The 22,146-nt window shown below is 34.4% G+C and overlaps 2 protein-coding genes across 4 annotated transcripts in view; one reads left to right on the forward strand and one right to left on the reverse strand.

Moving 5' to 3' along the window:
- The window catches only part of ry (xanthine dehydrogenase rosy), a 36,586-nt gene extending 36,436 nt beyond the window's left edge, over positions 1–150 (forward strand). For all 3 annotated transcript variants that reach the window (XM_076395260.1, XM_076395261.1, XM_076395262.1), the window contains one exon: positions 71–150. In XM_076395260.1, the coding sequence (XP_076251375.1) occupies positions 71–121 (51 nt within the window). In that variant the 3' untranslated portion in view covers positions 122–150. The remainder of the gene's footprint in view (positions 1–70) is intronic.
- Positions 49–21,662, reverse strand: LOC143190731 (uncharacterized). Its single transcript, XM_076395259.1, has 7 exons — positions 20,938–21,662; positions 17,455–18,237; positions 16,306–17,395; positions 14,015–16,246; positions 4,297–4,476; positions 1,885–2,125; positions 49–301 (listed from the first exon to the last, which is right to left on the reverse strand). The coding sequence occupies exons 1-7, from the start codon at positions 21,579–21,581 to the stop codon at positions 180–182; spliced, it is 5,292 nt and encodes a 1,763-aa protein (XP_076251374.1). The 5' UTR covers positions 21,582–21,662; the 3' UTR covers positions 49–179.
- Between the last annotated feature and the right edge of the window lie 484 nt (positions 21,663–22,146).

Consider the following 22,146-nt stretch of genomic DNA (forward strand, 5'->3'; position numbering starts at 1 on the left):
TTCTTTATCATCGACAAAAGAAATAATAAAAAACCCCAATTTACTTAACGCAATTTTATTCTTTTTTCAGCTGAATGAACCGACACCGGGGAGCTTCACACCGTGGAACGTGATAGTCTAATTTGCGAATAAACAGTATTGTGTATCGCCTTTGTTTGTTTTCTTTTCCTTTTCCTCTTTTAAGGGTTGGGTGGGGCGACGCCCTCCTCGAAGGAAGGTCTTCGCGCTGTCTCTATTGAGTTTTCGAAATCGGCGATGTTCGTTTCCGCTTCCGTGGTTCGTACTAAGTAACTCACAGCGGCTGTAAATATTAATAGTAACAATTATTAAATTATTAAGTATCGATATAAACAACTGTTAAATAACCTAACCTAACTGCAAAATTTGATAGACGACAAGGATGTGAAAAAGATGTACATCACTGGCTCGTTATGCACACGCGCATTACGATTATATACATCTGATTATGTTTATTTTCTGTTAATTTTATGGTTATGTTTTTAGTGACTTATATTTTAATTTGTTATGTATAGTTGTGAAAATTAGATGAAATTCAGAACAAAATAATAAAACATTAATTATTTTTATTGGTAAGCGAAGAAACGAACACATGAATCTTCTTCTATATATTAATCGGCTTTGAGATATTTTTGCCTTCTTTTTTGGGGAAAACGAGGACACTTGGAGGCGTGAAACGGCTAAAACTTGTATCGAGTAAGAATTTGTATGCCTGATATTTTTGTGTAATATGCTTCACAAATAAATAAATTCCAAAAAAAAACGAAATATACCCAAAATTAGTCAACCAAGAATAGCCGTCAGATCAGATTATACGGTAGATTAACAAAGATTAACAAAAATTCGAGAATAACAAGAATCTCTTGAAATCACCTTCTGATTTAATTTGATGTCTGGTGAACAAAGAACAGCTAAAAATTATTTTTGTTCAAGAACCGATAGTAACTGATATGGTTCTAGAGACATATTATATCATCGTACTCATTTAATGATTGTAAATACATTCCATTAATATACATTTCTATATTGATAAATAAATTACCTAATTGTGATCGTTATTATTTTAATATACATGCTATACATATAAGTTTTTCAGTGTATAAAGTCTTTGATCATGGAATGCTCAGCATTGCATTTACTCCATTCATTGCATTCATTCATTCAAACAACAAGTTTAGCCGATCAAATATTTTTAGAAACGATTTAAAAGTGGTTTCATTTCATTCGATGGGAAGGACGCAAAAGAGAAAAGGAAAATAGCTACCATGCGATTTGACTGAAAATGCAATTTCTGCAATGCAATTGTTTCAACATGGCGGTTTCATTGCTCGATGCTGAAGTGGAATATTCATCGACATCACTCATGGATGTCTTGCCTTCAATATGATGGAATTGGTAAGTGGTACTGTAAAATCGAATGAAATTGTTACTGCATATGTCTACTGATGTCAATTAAACAAATTTAGATTTACTCTAATCCAGAAGTCAATTGTTTAGATATGAACAACCGCGTAAGACTCACATCTAAAACACGTTATATTTGATTAATTTACTATGTAATCATAAAATGCCTAATTAAATTGTAATCACGTATAAGAAGAGGATGGATGCTATACTTAAAAACTCTTAAAACTCTGACAAAAGAAAATTTTTTGAGATATGAAGAAAATGCTCTATTCAAATTGTCTACTTAACACAAGCCCAGATCATACGTGTTATAAACTTCAGCATCAGACTTCAATAGTTTAGTGCGTGCAATCGTTATCTTAATATTTATCCAAAGTATGAGAAGCATGCATTCAGTGTGAACACAGCGAACTCCTTATGCTAGATAATGACGAAGTTCAAACAAATGTAAATACATACCTTTGAGCTGCTGTTCTGTCTGTATTAGTTTTCTGCTAATATAAACTGGTATAGCACTGGTCCTGACCAACAAAGATATTCGATATTTCGTTACTAGTAAGTTAATAAGGTTATTGTCTATGGGACACCGAATATTTTTCTTAATTTTTTTGGTTTCGCTACTAGTTACTGTACATATTCCTGCGAAATTTTCAATTATATTTGCTACTACTTCCGCTTCGAAATCGAAATCTAAATTAATCTAAAAAACAAAAAACTTAATTCTTTATAGGGTATAGTATAGATTTACAGATTCATGTTGCGGTTCTGTTATTTCTATATTGTTAATGCAATCGTGTTGTAAATTAACAGATGTTAGTGTTGAAATTGATTAGTTATAGATCAACATCAAAACGTCAACACCGTGCTACAGTTAACTCGGTACAAAGTTTGGATTTAATACCTAAAATAAAATTCATGGGAGAATATTTAAGGATTTCCTGTCTAAGGGTGAGCGAATAAATTAAACATCTTGGAAAAAACATACCAAGTGAGATTGCGTGAACATAAAAATGTCGTAGTACTACAACTACTCGACGATAATGGATTTTCCTGGAGGTTGAAGTGACAAAACTCTTTGAATTAGTATAAGCTATGGGCGAAAAAGTGTTATGTTGTCAACTTGGGGGTGCACCAATACTGAATGTATTTGTTGGAGTACATCAACTAAATGCTAATTAAGATTAAAACAATAGATAGTGAATAACCAGTTATTGTATTATGTGGTAATATGCGTGCCATGTTAAATTTAAATAAAAAACTTAAGGAACATATTCATCTAGTTACTCATGAGGAATCATAAACAATTGCCTATTTTTATAAGCCAGCAATGTCAGCTATTAAAGGTGAATTTGTTGTTCTCACTTTATTTGTTGTTAAAGCATAGGGGCTATTAACATATCATGAAATGATCATTGATAATGTGATAAAAATTTTTATTTTTCATACGTGATAAATGTACGTCAGTCTGTTTGTATGATGCCAAAATTTCTAGTTATATATTACTAGATCACTTTATTTGATACCGAATAGGAAAAAACAAAAAAAGAAAACACAATATTTTCACATTATTATAATGAATGTCCAATTGTCAGAAGTGTGTTGATTCTTGTGCAGTGACATTGCTCTTTGTTTAGGAAATACTCATGGTTAACTTAATCTTTATGTTTACTTTATGTCAAGTTACAATTCAAGAATAGAATATTCAATATAATGATGCAAAATGGATAGCTGTTTTTCAGATATCGCAGTTTTTTAAATTTGTTTTTAGAAACTTCTTTTTATTAAATAGGGTTTGGATTGGAACTACTGCTTAACATCGTTTCTGAACCGCAGTCAATTTGGCAGGTGTCCAACTTCATAATCATCCCAGAAGATATCAGGTCTTACCAAGCCTGGTTAATGGCGTGACTGAGATTATTTTTCATGTCACATTTTGATTAACTCTTGCCTCCTGCATAATCACAAACATAAATTTATGATCATGCTCCAGCAGGATTCCAACTCGCGACTATTCCAACACTAAGAGGACGTCCTGTCGCCTTCACCACTATCTAATCGGGCTGGGAGCAAGTTTGGATTGCCGGCTGGTTGACGCAGTGACAGGATGGCCCTCCTACTTATACTATAGTCGCGGGTTCGAATCCTATTGGGGCATGGTTGTAAAGTCATGTTTGTGATTGTTTAACATTTGTATTTCTTCTTAGGTAAAAGGACAATATCCGATAATGAAAATGATCCCAGTCACGCCAGTAACAAGGTTGTGTAAGACCGGATGTCTTCTGGGATGATTTCTAAGTTGGCCATTCGCCAGTCGCTAGGTCCAATCTAGATAAACCAGGTTAGTAAAAAGGAGACTATACTTAAAAAAAGTTTGAAATCAGTGAGAGATGCTATACAGAATTTTAACAAAATTGTAACTCGATTGTTCACCGAAAAGTAAAGACATGTAAAAGTAAAAGATGAGTCTTAATTATTATTATTAATATCATTTTGATAAGGAGCGCTTTTAATTGCTATTACAAATTTGTTATTTTTTTAGTAACGTAGTTAAAGTGTTAAAGCAGTGAAAGTTAAAGTGTTTACGGAATAATAATAATATGAAAGCTATTGAATAATGGTTATTCAAGAGACGTAAATAGTAAATTGTACTACTGCCAACGGAAATTCAGCATTTCTATATTCAATTGATGTTTAATTCTTTTATACAATTTTATTTTAATGTGCTGTTGGAATAAATTGATATAATCCTTTTGGTTGTCAAAGAAACATTGTTAAGTTTTATGAAAAAAATATTTGAAATTATTAAATTGTAGTGTACGTTAAACAAAAACAAACTATTTAAATAAAACTACGTGGGTGACTGCTTTGTACCTGTTCCAGATGAAATTCTCCGTTCTCTATACGTTCGAGGAGCCTGAGCATTCCACAGATTTTGATGTCGTTATCAATGTTCTCGTTGATTCGCACCGCCTGTGCCAGCATGATGAAGTCCTTTTTGGCATGGCGGGCGAACTCGCGCAACTTCTTCATCGCTCGAATGTGGTCCGTCGGCTGTAACATTATTAAATAAGCAACGAGCACAATTATTTTCGGATCGGTCGTTTTTAACGACGATTAACTACGAGTGCCGGCCATTAGGATAATTACTCGCCAGCTCCACCGACACAAAACGTATTAACATGAATATTTTACGTAGTGTTATAAATTGCTCTCGCCCCCTGGCGTATTACCGAATGTTACAAATCGAATTAAGCAAAGTAATTGAAAGCTTAAAAGTCCGTGCTCTAATCTGGATATGATTGTGGAGAGATTTTTGACGAAATAGCGGATCAATATATCGATATTCAACACTGAAAAAGTTATTTACTACTAGATGACCTGGTGAACTTTGTAAATTATCCCCGATAATAACAATAGCCAGTTCCTCGTTTGTCGATAAACTAACTCTCCAGCAGGTATTTTATCACACCTTATGACGATATTATGGTTCTCAAATAATATCCGATTCAATGCTGTTTTAAACATTTTCACTAAATCGTTTTTATGATGATGAGACATTGTCAGTTGTCATCTAGATTGCCCATAAAATCAACTTCAATTAATGATCTGCATCCGGTAATAATAACAACGCTCCTAGTAAGTGATAAATATATCTGGTATCTGAAAATGTTTAGTTAACTTATTTCTGGTACAAATTTAAATGTTAGCAAGAAATTTTTAACGTCATTTGAAAATAATTATTATATTTTTGAACGTTCATCAAGAAGTGGTTAGAATCATTTCCCATATCAGAAGCTAATGAGCATAATGGATCGCAACATAACCCAATAGATTAACCGCTGTATTTTGATACCTTACAATATTGAAAAATGATTTTCATTTCCTCAATTCTAACTAATTTGTTGGCACCATAATCTATTTCCGAATTAAAGTGAAATGCTGTTCGTCCTGGATCACAGGAGCACCGTTTCTGTGCAATCCCTCAATTTCATTGTGTCGTGCGCGCTGTTGTTGTTATTTGATGTGCATTTTACTGTATCCTACGATGTGTTATCTACTTCATTTCCAGTCACTTTCGAACTTAATTGTGACATATGAATATAACTATTACCATTTTGCGTCTCCCTCTGGTCATCAGTGCGGTTGGCACGTGAGGTAGCTCTTCGCAAATTTGATTGACTGCGACGACCTAAGTCAGGTCGTTTTCGGCATCGTAAATAGTAATTTATCAAAGTGAGAAAACTTCTCACGCACTTAGTAGTAAAGTGTCACTATCACAAAAAATCAACAAAAAAAGGCATATAATTTGAAATGTTACTATCACAAAGGATCAGCGAAGTTAAGAAAGTTTTCGCGCACGTAGATTGTCGGATTCGATCCTCGATATCAAAGAAAAAACAAAATTGTTGTTTTTATTTAATTTCGAGCATTTTCATATTTATTCAGATTTTAAACCTTCCCTGGACTTTCACAAATAATTTAAAACCAAAATTATCCAAATCGGTCCAGCCGTTCTCGAGTTTTAGCGAGACTAACGAACAACGATTCATATATATATATATATATATATATATATATATATATATATATATATTAACAGAAGATAATCGTGTATTTAAACAAGACAGTGCTGAAAAAGAAGTAACTATATATAAGTTAACAAATAATTTCACTCAAGTGTGTAGAATTGCAACGAAATATAGTATACGGTATAAAGGATCAATTCAATATTGAGAGAGTACAAAGGAATCGCGTAAAAATGCAAGAAGTTTCAAGATGAATTAATTAATTTCACATTTCACTTTTCATCACATCAGCAATTACAGATGGGATTAGATGCTCGTAGAATGAATTGGTAATCAACAAGATCGCAATTTGAGAATAATTTGAATCAAATTAAGTCAGTAAACGTTCAATTCAAGGTAGTTCAAAGCAAAACTGTTAGCTCAGATCGGCTACATTCAGTTGGTAGAGACAGCTATTATAAGTTCTAGATGAAGTGTAATAAATATATGATCATTGATAAATATTTGAAATTTGAACAGGAAAAGGCGGAAAAAGATTCACTTGAATATCAAAAGAGTTATGAAGATCAAAGCTAGATATATGTAAAACAAATCGATGACAGCCCAACTTTGTAAATAAGTGTCAGATAAGGTTTTAGTAAAGGAAAACCGATGTAATATTTCTGTCAGAGCTATATATAAAAATTATTTAAACCAGCATAGTCTGCCTGACGCCAAGGAGACCGTAGATGACCGCATAGAACAATTAAAGAAATCGATGACACGGTTAGTCGTTAAATTTTACAATTTTATAGGACCAAGCATGGTTAATTTAGATCAATTGAAGTATCAGAAAAGGGGTTAATGTAATGCCGATCGTGAGTAAAAATGCTTGATCAATTGGAAGAACTTTATAATTTGAAATAAGTTCAGTTCCAACCTTCGTAGGGTGAAGACGTATTTTCAATACGGTCCAAGCTATAAAAAGATACCTTTTTTAAAAAAACCCAGTATTTTATTACGGTTATTTAATTGAGTATTAAAAACGCATAACAGATACAGCTATCCATCTCTCAGTGGACCTAAAGTGTAGTGAATACGTGTTTACGTGACCAGACAAAAGGACTGCATCTCATTTTTATTAGTGTTTAAAATTATTTCATCTTATTTTACAACAGTCCTTTTGAAATTCATTTATAGTATTATAGTAAAAAACTAGTGCTAAAATAACGTAAGTGAAAAATGAAGTGCGTGAAATAAACAATGTATTTATTTTATTTTTTTTATCCTCTGGAAGTAAATTAAATAAAATATTAAAAATTAAAAAATGGCAAACCATAGCGATTCAACCAAATCACCTGCACACTTTGATATAAGATTAGAACAACCAGCAATAACGCAAACTCCACCATCAGAATGGACTACAGTCATTAACAAAAAACGATTGAGGAGTCCAGAAGAAGAAATCGCGAGGAAACAAACAAGAATCAGTGACTATTGGTTGCAGAAACCGATAGAGACAAAAAACACTTTTAGCAACCTGTCGGAAGAAATTGAAGAGAACATACAACCAAGCCCTGAAAAAGTTGTTCCCAAACCACCACCAATAACAGTCTATAAGGTAGGAATAATAAAAAATATCCATGATTTATTGAAAACCATTACTACGAACTACACAATTAAAACAGTGAGCTATGAAACAATTAAAATCCAATTGTTCGAAGCGGATCACTTTAAAGTTCTTATAAAAGAATTAGATGAAAGAAACACCCAATACCATACATTCAGGCCAAAATCCGAGAGAACATTTAAATTCGTATTAAAAGGATTATATCACGGGACGGACTTTAACACCATCAAGGTAGCACTAGCTGAAAAAGGCCACGAGGTCGTAAATATTCACAATATACGACATCACACGACAAAAAAACCTCTGCCTATGTTTTATATAGACATAAAACCTAATGGAAATAATAAGGCGGTGTATGAAATCACCAAATTGGAAAATAATATTATTAAATGCGAACCACCACATGTAAAAAGAATTATACCACAATGCACAAGGTGTCAAGCGCACGGGCACACAAAGACTTACTGTCGCAAATCATATAGATGCGTAAAATGTTCAGGAGAACATAAGACAGGAGATTGTACTCGTAAAGTTCGCGATGAAAAAGTGAAATGTGTTAACTGTAACGGAAATCATCCAGCGAACTACAAGGGTTGCGGAGTTCACAAGCAACTACAGCAGAAACTCTATCCTGCCTTAAGGGAAAAAAGGCATCAACAAAAACAATCCACTACTACCAATCTACCACTACCCACCAGAACAAGTCAACCAGACATAACTTAAGCCCAAATAGTTGAAAATGGTTCAGCACAAAAACGAGAAACAATATCTCAACCTACTGAAACTAGCAACATCTCAAGACTAGAAAATATGATGGCCAAACTAATGGATCAAATGAGTACGATGCTTGGTCTACTCACAACCGTCGTAAGCAAACTTGCCTAATGCCTGAAACCAATAGCTACAAAATCGCCGCCTGGAATGCCAATGGGCTCCAACAACACGCCAGGGAACTAAAAATGTTCGTAAATGAACAAAATATTGACGTTATGATGGTTTTCGAAACACACTTTACGGACAAGAATTATCTGAAAGTTCCTAAATATAAGCTTTATCATACAAATCACCCTGATGATAAAGCACATGGAAGTACAGCCATAATAATTCGAGATGATATAAAGCATTTCGAAAAAGAAAAATTCCGCAAAGACTACCTGCAAGCCACCAGTATAACCATAGAGGAAGCCCATGGGCCATTAACAATTTCTGCGATTTATTGCCCACCCAAACATAACAAGGCAGAACACTTTCAAGAATTCTTCAGTACGCTAGATAATAGATTTATAGCAGGAGGAGATTATAATGCAAAACATTTAATGTGGGGTTCAAGAATAATAACCTCAAAAGGTAGAGAACTGCTCAAAGCCATAAGGAAAGATAACTTACAACATATCTCTACTGGTGAACCAACATATTGGCCTTCAGACAGAAATAAAAAACCATATACAATAGATTTCTGTATTACAAAAAATATTGATCCAAAAAAGTGTCAGGCAGAATCATGCTTCGACCTGTCTTCTGATCATTCACCAATAATAGTAACAATTTCTTCAAAAATTACCATCAAAGATAAACCCCCTTCTCTGAGCAATAATAGAACTAACTGGCCCTCATTTAGAGAAAACTTAGACCAAAATATCTCTCTAAACTTACCGTTACATACTGAAATGGATATAGAAATAGCAGCAATAAATCTTACAAAAAATATACAGGAGGCAGCATATTCCGCGACTCCCAACATTGAAACATTTCCAAGAAAAAATACACATATATCATGTACAATACAGAAAAAGATAGCAGAAAAAAGAAAGTTACGACGAAATTGGCAACAGCAAAGAACTGAAGAGAATAAAAGAAAATTTAATAGGGCCATAAAAGAGCTGAGAGATCTAATCCAAATTGAACAAAACCAAGGCATTCAAGAATACCTAGAAAACTTGACATCAACTGAGGCTACAGACTATTCGTTGTGGAAAGCAACAAAAAAGCTTAGGAGATCCCAGCAGCATAACCCACCTATTAAAACAAGCGAAAATAATTGGGCGAGAAGCAATAAAGAGAAGGCCGACATTTTCTCAAAACACTTAAAAAATATTTTTAAACCTTTCCAGACTCAGCTACATAAAGATGACGAAAATAAAATTACTAGCTTTCTAGATTCGCCATTTCAAATGGATTTACCGCACGAGAAATTAACGGTCAAAAAAGTTAAACATACAATAATGAGAGAGATTAATATTAAAAAAGCTCCTGGTTATGACTTAATTACTGGCAAAATTTTAAAAGAACTATCAGAAAAGGCTATAAAACTATTAACATATATTTAATGCTATGCTACGAATTAATTACTTCCCTAGTATCTGGAAAGTAGCTAAAATATTAATGATACTTAAACCAGGAAAAATACTAGAAGATGTGACCTCCTACCGACTTATAAGTTTATTACCAGTAATCTCGACAGTTTTCGAGAAATTATACATAAAAAAACTAAACTATATAATAGAAAAAAGAAAAATTATTCCAGAACATCAGTTTGGCTTTCGCAATAAGCATGGGACTATAGAACAAGTGCATAGACTTGTAAATCAAATAAACGCCGACCTAAATGCCAAAAGATATTGTTCGGCTGCTTTCCTAGACATATCTCAGGCTTTTGACAAAGTATGGCATACGGGCTTGCAGGTTAAACTAAAGAAACTTCTCCCTCATCCGGACTATCAGCTACTAAAATCGTATCTCACTGACAGACATTTTATTGTAAATCAAGGCGATGAACATACCGAATTAAATCCCATATATTCAGGAGTTCCGCAAGGTAGTGTACTGGGTCCAGTACTGTATCTTCTGTATACGGCTGATCTGCCCACCACAAAAATAACTACTGTGGCAACATATGCAGACGATACAGCAATCTTAGCATCCCATGAAGATCCAGTCACAGCATCAATAAACCTACAAACCCACCTGGAGCAAATACAATTATGGTTGAAGACATGGCGCATTAATGCCAATGAATTAAAATCCACGCATATAACGTTTACCCTGCGTAGAAGAACATGTCCACCAGTAAATATCAATCATCGTCAACTCCCCCAAGCAGAGCATGTTAAATATCTTGGTATGCATTTAGATCGACGCCTAACCTGGAAGAAGCACATACTCTCTAAACGGAAACAACTAGGACTAAAATTATATCAAATGTATTGGCTCATTGGGCGCAAATCCAAGTTATCATTAGATAACAAGGTATTGCTGTATGAGTTTATACTCAAGCCCATTTGGACATATGGAATTCAACTATGGGGTACCGCTAGCAAATCTAATATATCCATCATTCAACGGTTCCAAAATAAGGTGTTGCGTGCCATTGTTGATGCTCCGTACTATATTTCAAATAAAGTGATACAACGCGATATTCCTCTAGAACCTATAACGAGTGTAATCCAACGTGTTTGTGTGAAGTACTTCGAAAGAGTGTCAGTGCATCCCAATGTACTCGCTAATCAGCTAAATATGCGACGTGATAGTGAAGTGTGTAGACTAAAACGTTTAACACCACCTGATCTGATTACTGGACATATGTAGAGTTTAGAATAAGCATTAGAATAAGACTAATTAATTAAGATAATATTTTATACAGAAGATTGCTTAATGAAGTGATTTTCTACATGCCATGTATATATAATATAGACATAAGAAATACTTATTGCCAATAGGGCAGATTGTGGACTCACGAAGAGTAATAAAAAAAAAATAATTTGAAATATCTTGGTGGAATTTTTCAAGGATATAGGTTGTCAGGGCAAGATTTTAGTTCTTTCGAACCTAATGGTTCAAAAGTCACTAATTATAATAAGAATAATAATAATAGGAACATTTACAATTTTCCTAAACTTAAAATTACACAATTTTTTGATAACGTACATAAAAAATTCCGTCGCAAAAATGACTCAATGACATTTGATATGTCTCTGACATTTTATGGTGCTTGTGTTCTATTTGATTTTCGTGGCGAGTTCGGGAACATAAAATAAAGAAATTTAGAAGTGAAAGTTATACGGAAAGATCGGGTCCCACGTTTATGCTTTTCGGAATTTCTGTTACGCGGCCAAAGGTAAATGAAAAATGCAACAGCAATTTGTGTGTTTCTCTCTCGTTCGGCCTCGGTATTAATAATTCTAACCTAAGCAGTTAACGGCCATTTTTAAGTGATATAATTTGTATTGTTTATTTACGTCAAGTTTTTCGTTATGTGTTTTTATATATATATTTGACAATTATTTTAGATTATTCTGTGTATTTTAATTTATTAGTGTAATAAAAAGAAAACCTTAAGGGGATCTGTTATGATCTCCTATGTAGCTCCAGGAAAGTTTGTAATCATTTTAAAGATGAAGACTATAGACCAAAATGTGGAAAGCCATGGCTAAAACAAGATGTAATTTCTACTAGTAATTTAAATAGTAAGTATTTTGTTCAATAATAATGATTTATTGTATTGAAATAATTAAGTTTTTTCTTTACCTTTACTACAAGACAAAGGACATATGCCCCCTATATATATATATATATATATATATATATATATATATATATATATATATATATATATATAGGAGATTCTTCTACCCCAACAAGACCCAGAAGTAAGTATATAATAAGAAACTTATGTTTATTATTGGAGAATGGAGGTTCTAACTTGAAATTTATATGTTCATTTACAGATAACTCAGCCTGTCCCATCAGTTTCGTTTCAGGTTGGATGAAAAACTAATGGCTTTATCATTATTGAAATGCAGTGGCAGAGGATATAAACGTTATCGAAGATATTCTGTCTGTCTCTAGAAGAATATTAATACAGATACTGAATAAGGTTCCTTTTTGCTGCTGGAATAGTAACCTCTAATTTTGGTCGTTAGTTCAGAAACTTGAATGTATAGACCGAACTGCAGTTATCATATTTCATAAAACGTACCTCAATTTAGGTAGATTGTTAATGTAGTTGATTCTAAAAAATAATACGACAGAACCATTAATAGTTATATTATCTTATTTTAATATTTGTTTTAAATATTAGAGAGAAGATAATATCAGTGGATTACTTGTTTTGGGTAGTGGAGATATCCCTGTGATTATATCAATGTCTTTATGGTTAAGGAAAATTAATGTAATTGTAATATATCAATAAAATATATTTAAATATATTAATTTTTTTATTTTCCCAGTAAAACTAAAAGAATTTTTTTTTAATTTCCCGCTAAAATTTTTACTATAAACTTTTAAATTCCGCGCTAAAATTTTTAAAATTCCCGCTTAACTAACTGTCATACCGTGCATGCGTAAGCGCCCTCACACGGGGATTCCGAGCGTAACTTAGAACCAATTTTAACATAGGAAATGCGCTTCTAAGTTTCTTTATTTTATGGTTTGTGAATGCTTCAAAAATTGATGAATTGGTATATAACGAAATCACCACGGAAAAATTATTGCTGTATAATATAATTGTTCACTAAACATGTAAACATGTCAACTCGTTGTTACATGTAGCAACAATTATAAATGGTTATATAGAAACGTCCAAGTAAAAAATATTGTGGTAATTCTTCGATGATTGCTACATTGTCTATATTTTTTTTGTTACAATCTTTCAATCAAAGTATTTAGATTTTGAGATTCTTGATAGATTCAAAATTTATCATATATTACCTCAACAAACTTTTTAAATATAAAATTAATGTGAAAATACTTTCTAACCACAACTCTCACAAACAACAATGCGTAACTGTGAAATCTGTCAAGCTGGTTTAGAATAAATGCGCATGAGCAGCGCGCATGCCCTTCTCCTTTTACTGTTTCTCACTCACACAGCTAATGGAACAATCATAAGACATCTAAAGAATTTTAATAACTTTTAGGGGAAACTTCCAAAGCTCCATTAACTGTCATAGCTCAAAAAATTAAATATCTCGCGATAGTGTTAATCAGTATGTTCGTGATGACTTGACCCTTTCAATTCTGAAATTATTATTATTATTCAATTACTTTAAATGTGAATAGATCTTCATTATACCGCATTCTGCAGACAATAATACTGCCCCCGAATATAATTGGTGCAATAAGTAAAGCTTCAGGATGTTTATTTTATCACAGTGCTTTTCAATGTTTATCGACATCTTGTTATCGAACGAAGTTCTTTCTCATATAGATCGACATATAACAAAACAAAACTATCTCTATTGGATGCAGTCACCAGAAATCTTTTCATTCGCCTAAAGTGATATTATGAGATGCTATGATAATGGAAGGAACAATTGGACCTTTTTTGAAGACGAAATTTATAAATTAAGTTATTAGCACCATGTTATATAAGATAGAACTTTACAGTAATGGAAAGCGGGTTAAGTCACAAGAATTATATGCATTATGCGCGTTCAATGTTTAAAAAATTATTTACCATTTCGGCTTCCAATATGTTACGGTCAAACGATTCTGAACGGGTTCTCGAAAAGAATCCCCTCAACTTTCCTTTTTTATTGCGTCGATTTGATTCAATCCTTTGTTCAGCAGCGGGAATCAATACGCCCTGAAGAAATTCTTCATTATTCAGCATCTGGCGGCATAATTCCGTCTCCCTATCATAGCTTTCCAACAAGGCAGTCACGAAACTCTTCACCATTGTAACTGTCGTTGAATCAATTCGATCTACGCTCAGATCACCCTCTGTTCTGGAGCTGAAACCATCGGTGTCGCTTTTGCTTTGAAATGAACTACAATCACGTATGTTTACGTCTCTTAGAACATTTCCCATGAGGTAAAAGGCCGTATTCAATTTCAATACATCGTTGCTTATAATTATTTTACATCCGTTGGGAAGTAAATCGCTTTCTTCTTTCATCGTCGTGCTAGGATTTTGTTCAGTAATGGACAAGTTTTGCTTAAGCATCGTCTCCGATGGCACTTCCTCGTACGTAAGGTTCTGAAGCTGCCCTTTGGAGTCTCTGTTTTTAATTACATTCTCGGCGTACGTTTGACATGTCTCCGGCATTTCTTTGAAGTTGTCTTCTATTTGATTTTCGACGTGAATTTGGGAATGCTTTCGCGGCTTCAACAATGCTAATATATTGGCTTTCTTGAAGAAACTACTGGTGGAGTTATCCTTCGATCTTACGCTCGAGTATCCGCTTTCGGTAGCACTTGGTGACGTGTAACATTTCTTACCAGGTGGTGAAGGGGTTTCCACGTTGTAATGGCTCATGCTAAAGTGGAATGTGTGGTCGAACTGACGTAGAACTGTTTCCTTGGGATCTAGATCCAGATGGACGAGAGGAGCTTCCTCATAGAGGAATTCAAATGACGAGGGATTACTCATCAGCATCGGACAACTAGCCGGTTGAGAGAGACGGATAGCTTTGTCGACGGTGTCAGATATGTCGAAGCTTTGACAGGAAAAGGACCTGCTGCAACCGAACTGACCAGGGAAAACTTCCTCCAGATCGCCCGTTTGATGGGTTTTCATAGAACCCACTGAATTGCGATAGCTGACCATGGATTTATACAGGACATCTAGGAATCCGACGAATTCTTTGCATGCGGTGCAATTTTCACTGTACTCGCTGCATGAACATTGAGCATTATCTGGCTGTTGGAGGTCACCGTTGTCGGTCATGTTGAATAATTTTTGGCACCATTTCAGAAACTTTTGATCCACTGTGGCATCAGGGCATTTCGAACTTTCGGTGTTTGCATCCGAATCACCGTCGATTTCTTTACCTTTGGTCTTGTCGCTCTTGATGCCTGCTTTTTTTAACCGGTCAAAGTTGAAAGAAAATACCTGCTTTTGAACTGGACTGTCACCCTGTACCGATCCGGGTTCCATCATTGATAGAAATCGAACCTCGAACACTTGTGGTCCTACGTTCATTTTCGACAGCTTGAATTTTCTCTTCATCCTCTTTCTGATCGACTGATCGTACAATTTTCGTTTTTGATACGCGCTGACCTCTCCTCCCTTGTAACTTTTGGTTAATAATAGTCTCCCGGTCAGTTTGCTCTCCACGCAATGATCGACATTTGTTTTAATAGGGGGTCGGTTTAAGAACTTCTCCAGGTTATTGCTGATAAAACTGCCCCCTCTGCTGCTGTGGTTGATGGCGACTGGAGCAGGTTTGAGACAACATACCGTAGATTTTGGGCGATTTTCACTTTCTTTTTTCGATTTTATATGCGTTAGGGATTGGCTTTTTCTAGCTATCCGATCCAGAGCATCGCTCACTGACGACGAGGTACTGCCCTCGTTGCTATCGTGATTTTTATCCATCACGTGTAAATCGCAAGCGGTTTTTACTGTTTTGTTTGAACTGTCGTCTCGTTCTCTATGCGGTGAAACGGTCGGCTTTTCTGGTTTAGGTTTGACTTCGATCGGTTTACTTTTTGGCCTGTCTTTTGAGCTTGAATGAGTTCGTTTGGATAAACGAGAGGAAGGCTTAGAGGGCTTAATTTCCTTGGGAGTAATGTCAGATTTATCCTGAACTAGAACAACTTGGGGGCTGATTACGTGCTGGAACGAGAACGGTTTGTTGTGAACTGGCTGTAAGACAGTTTTTCTAAAGGGTGTGGAATTGGTTTGTGGGTTCTTGGACATCTTTGGGGTATTCACTTTTCTTATTGTTTGATTCTGTTCAGCAACCTGCAAATGTGATCTGTATTAAATCGACGAATTATTTATAAAAACGATTTTTTTGTCACCGATTTATTGGGTTTATCCTCTTTTTCTCCTATGATTCTGATAGGAGATACGCCAATTGACCGCAGTTTTTTGTTTTTCGAATTAGATGGAACTCGCGGTTCCATCGAAACTTCTACAGCAACCTCTCGTGTATTGGTTTTCTTTTTCTCGTATTCTTTTAAGTCTCCCGATCCAACACCGGCGTCCACTCGTGTCAGGACATCTTTGCTCTTCGGCGTGTTAGCGATTTTTATATCTTCTATGGATTCTATTATAGGTGGGGTAGCGTTGACGCTAACACTTTTCATCTCAGGACATCTAAGTCCGCATTTTTGTAAGTTATCCTCGAGATCATCCAGAGTCTTGTAAATCTCATTAAAATCTGTTTTTGTTTCTACGTAGCAAGTGGAAGTTTGACACCTTTTGCTGGCCTTTGGCGGTAGAGATTTAATATTTTTCTCTAGGGGTAATGTAGACTTGGATCTGTGGAGGCTATTTTTCTTGTGGGACGTTGGTGTGGATCGTGTTTGATGCTTGCGAATATCGAAACAATATTCAGAATGACTACTGGTTATTGGCCTGAAGTAACATTGGTGTAGCTTCACGGGTTTCAATCGATTATTGTTCTTTATCGGATGGATTTCAACGGATTCATCTGACGGGTCCAGAACGTCCTTGCAGCTATCACTGATAGTGCTCCTTCCGTCTGAAGAGGATATAATCGGATCATGTTTAATTTGATGACGTAGCGAGTACTTATAGTAAAGCCTGAACCGCTTCGAGGTTTTCTTTCGCTCAACCAAGTCAACGTCCAATTCATTGCTTTGTTTTTGTTGAGGTAGTGGTGACTTGGTTCGTTCCTTCTTCGGCCAGATACGAACTATTGACATTGTTTTGCATTCGAATTTTTTCGCTTTGGATTTTTGTGGTTTTGGGCTGTCCGAACTAGGCGGTTCGATCCCTTGTATCAGGATTTCTTCACTGTTTCTTTGTGATTTCTTTACATCATCTAATTTTGGTAAGGAAATTAATTTAGTGGTTTCTTTATAGATGGAGTGTGGTTGTAGAGACAATTGACCATCGTTAAGAGTCACCAGTTCGTTAAATGGCCTAAAATGTTAATATTTCTTTTCTTAAATAAAACTAGTTAATTTTTGAAAATATTTTACCTTCTTGAGTGTGATTTCTTGTGACTTTCTTTCATATGGCGCATTAAAGAAGATAAGTCTGGATTCTCTGGTGATTTTTCAACATTGCTACGTAACCTTTTCTTGTGTGAGGTGATGGAATCCATTGCGGGCAGCAGTTTATACTCCGAGAAAGATCTACAGTCCATCGGTGAGATGTAATGTTTCTTAAACAAGTATTCATTTAAATAAAAATCATTTGCTGCTGTTGATGCCGTGTGGGGACTTCTGGGCGGTTTTGGCTGCTTCACTGGGGCAGCCTGGGTTTCTTCATGAACTTTTTGCTTGGGTTCCTTAGTGGTATCTTTTTTCCGTCTGATTTCTTTCTCCTCTCGTTTGATTTTCTTCAGCACCTCCTTAACTATCTCGTCCCTATATTTCAATCCCTCCTCTTTGGTAACTAGTTTTTCTTTTTTGTTGGATTTGCGGTCGTCACCTTTCTTATGGCACTGCGTGAGACAGTCAAGCTTTTTATCTATTATCGATTGGAATTTGGCGAAGTAGTTTGTCATATTTCCTTCGACGATTTTCCTAATTTCGTCCTCTTTAAGGGTAGACGGGTCCTGGGGCTTGTCCGCTGAGGGGAGTTGATCCGTACGATGTTTTCTGGTCGAGTTCTCTTCAGCGCTTGCTTTATGTCTTCCGCTCGGGTGCTTCCTTGCGATCTTGTATTTCTCGCACGGGCCGTTGGATCTCCGCTCGTCCCTGACATGATCCTTTTTATTGGAGGTCGCGTCTAATTTTTCAACATGATCGGCGACGTGTCTAAAATATATCGTTCTGTTGTTCAGATTTATGGAGTTGTATACACGCTCATGCGTGGTAATAAATGTCAGAATGCGAGAAACCCATTAATTTAAAGAATACAAAGACGGTTATAGGATTTATTATGGTTAAATTTTGCCAACAAGCATGATATCAAATACTGCTTATGTTGTTTTTAAATGATTTTTATTAATAATTTTATTTTTGGATGATTGACAATAGTTGTGTCAATTATTAAGCATTAATAACAAATATTAAGTGCTAGTGTTAGTGAAAATACCATTTGTCAATGTAAACAACTGTTAGGCAACTTAAACTTACTGTTCAATTCGATGATTTTAACATGTCTCTCTATAAGATAACAGTTTTCCTTTTAGTATTATGAGTTATTCAGTTTATTGATACATTAATCATAGGATTTATGGTGATGTTACTTCGTTATATTTCAAATATTTGTGCTACTTTCAGCTATTGATGAGACAAAAAAAGTTCAGATAATTAATTGCAAGACTTACCGGAAGAAAACCAAGCTCTGGATTTCAAGTAACTTCCAGACCACCTAGCAGTTTATGATTAAACTGTTTCTGGGTATTCATATGTGTTGGAAAATATCCAAAAGGATTAATAATGGCTACCATACAAATTGACCGAAAACACCAATTTTAACTGTTACAATGGCTCTGTTTAATTCATTGCCAGGCAAATATTCTATTTTATATCTTTCTGTGGCTTATTGCCGCTTCCTATGAAACGTGCACTACGGTAATACCAAGTACATGTATATCATGGTTCATGTATATCATCAAGTGGTTAAACCGAATGAAACTGTTACTGCGGATTTTTACCAATTCAAAATGAATAAGTTGAATGATACATCGTTGCAGAAAATATCAGCAATAGCAAGTAATAGACACAATATAAATATTTTGCATGACAACGCTTGGCCATACGTTGCAAGATTTATAAAGAATGCATTGTGGCTTATGGGAATTGCGGCTTTTCTCATATCGATGCTTGGAAATTATGTTCGAAATTCTGAGCAGGTACAAAAAAGGATGACTGGGTGTTTACCAAAATAATACAGTTTTTTCTTTGCCATGCTGATAGAAATACGGAAGAATTATATAAAACGAAATAGAGAACTTTTAAAGTGAAAAATTGATAAGAATACATGCAATTATATTATTACATCTCTTTAGAGCATCATATTTTTAGCAATTTTAGGGTATTTAATTTAGGCGCGTCAATGTAGGCGGTGGTGGCTATATTAATTTTTCGTTGTCTCTTTAACCTGCTGTTTATTATTCAACCGTTGATGTTAATTTGGAATGACAACTGAAAGTGCCACTTAGTGGCAAAGCACAAAAGGTTACTGTTTGGTGTGGATCATTGGTCCGTACTCCTTTGAAATCATTTTTCCTACCACGACCAATTAAACACCGAAACCTCACATTATAATCAATAATTTAAAATTTTTAAGTTACTTTCGAATGTCAATAATATTAGAAACTAAGTATTGTTTTAGGTACTTTAGAAAGTTGTTAAAATACGCTATGGGAAACTGATAAAATGAATGGGGAAATAATAGCTCAATTAAATCTAAGTATTTTAAATCATTTTCGGTTGCCATTAATATGCTCTGTGGAATATCCCTATAAAGTAACATCATATCGTCTTTGATTATATATTATAATTACCAAAATACATGAAGTTAAATTTGTTGACAAAATATTAATAGTGACAAAATTGACAAAAATTTTGACATTTTAGATTATTGGTACTTCTGATTGATCCTATATGTACCAACAATATGTTAAAAAGCACTGACTAGTAAGAGCAATATATTTTATAATCAAAGCTTACAATTATAAAATGTTATAAAAATAATATTGGCATTAAATACATAATAAATAAACCGATAATAATAGAGAAGAAAACGAATGCACTTTAATTAAATATATTTAGTTAGAAAATGTAAGACAGCTATTTACCATCTTTTTGATTATTTCATAATTATTTTTTAATTCGAATTCCTTATTCTTGTAAGGTTAAGCTTATTAACAAGGCATAGTATTTGAGTAAAAAATTGATCAGAAAAGGCTTTTTGATGCATTTTACATCGCTTTTTGGAAGATTTAGCTCTATATTTAGATTTTCGGGTATTCTGAACTAAATATCGCCCTAAGGACGTAGTTTTTAGTCGATTGTAGAGATCAGAGCCAAATGGAACAAAATATTTCAATTTCAATTGAATTTAATCCTTTGATGAGAGGAAGGGAGAAAATAAATTTAGAGAAATAAATTGGTGTTGTGAATTGCATTTAGAACAAATTAAACTGAGTTTAGTAAAAAGTATAGTAAAGTTGGAAAGCATGAATAAGCGTTAGGAGAGCTCCTCTGGCTGTCAACATTTTCGTGGGTTCAAGTCGCTCTGAGCATCAATGTTGTGATTTAGCTTATAGAAAATAGTATCAGTTGGTAAGCTTTACTGTTGCTGAGTCATATCAAAGTAGTACCTCGTGGTAATACCCTACGAGGTTTATAGTGAGGTTGATGACTTGAATTTCACATTAAGCTGTAAGTCAGATTTATTAGAAAAATTGAGTCTAGTGGGATTAGAATTTATGCATAAAACAATAAGCTTGGAGTAACTTAAGAAATAAATAAAATAAATAAAATGTAGGAATGGAAAATTCATACCTTTTGTGATGTTTGCGATGAATCTCATCAGTTTGACTGATCTGATGACTGTGGTAACTTTCATTCTTGACGGAAGGTTTATTTTTATCAATCACATTATCTGTTTGGTGGATTTTCCGATCTTTTCTCAATCTCCTATAAATATCCCTAACTTCGGAAGCGTTTTTATCAACTTTCGTTGCATAAGGCTTTTGATGCATCTGACAGAAGATTACTTCTTGAACATTGCTGACGATTTTTTTGTGACTGTGCGATTTCTTACGGGTTTTCTCCTTTTCTTTTAGCTGAATAGTAATAGTGTCATTTACCGGTTTACTTTTATTCGGACAATCGTTTAGTGATTTTTCCCTCCTAAAAAAGTTCTTTGTCTTATTCAATAAGTTAGAACCGTGCTGTTCCAGAGATTGGTGTCTGACTTCTAAGTCTTTCTTTCCTATGTCAGCGCTGGTATTATGATCGCCGCATGCTTTAGAGTCGATAGGTATTTTTTCCTTGGATACTTCGTGGATTGTATCTAAAGCGTTTTCGGTTGTCCGTTTGTGGTGATGCTTTCTAGGTTTTAAGCTGTGTTTGTGATGGGAACTGTGATGTTTATGGTTCGAAACATCTTTATGTTTGTGATATTTACGAGGTTTTTTTGGCATTATATCGACGTTATAAAACGACTAAGAATTTGTGTAGACGTATTTTTTTTTGAGCTAACATGTCACTTTTCTGTTAACAGTTTTGGGAATAATGTCAGTGTCAAAATATATGAGGTATCTTTTTAAGTTCAAATAATGTTTTTATAACCTATTTAAGTAAAGTAGTGGGATTCATAAAATTACTGAACTCTCGGATTCTGAATTAGATCCGCGTTCATAGCCTAAAAATAGCCAACGTTTCTCAATCATTACATATTGCATCTTCAGAATAGGAGCTCTGATACGTGGGCTATCCTATTCAAGTTGTCCTATTTGAGAAGAAGAACCTTTCATGGCCCGTTGAATAAAATAAAAAATAGGTGGAATGGTGTAATAAGGTGAGAATTACACCCTTGTGTTGTGTTTTATTTGTGACAACCTGTCTGTTTCTCCTATTTAAAACCGTCCTGTTGCCTTAGGTCGGCCTTTTTTGACTTTAGAGTTAGGTATATGGTGTATAGATGAAGTTGTATCATTTAACAGATGAAGAAACATGACAAAATGAAGAAAATACGGAATAAGTAGT

Source organism: Rhynchophorus ferrugineus, unplaced genomic scaffold (assembly GCF_030347505.1).
Source record: "Rhynchophorus ferrugineus isolate W39M unplaced genomic scaffold, kcgeb_rfMv2 rfM2, whole genome shotgun sequence".
NCBI lineage: Eukaryota > Metazoa > Arthropoda > Insecta > Coleoptera > Curculionidae > Rhynchophorus > Rhynchophorus ferrugineus.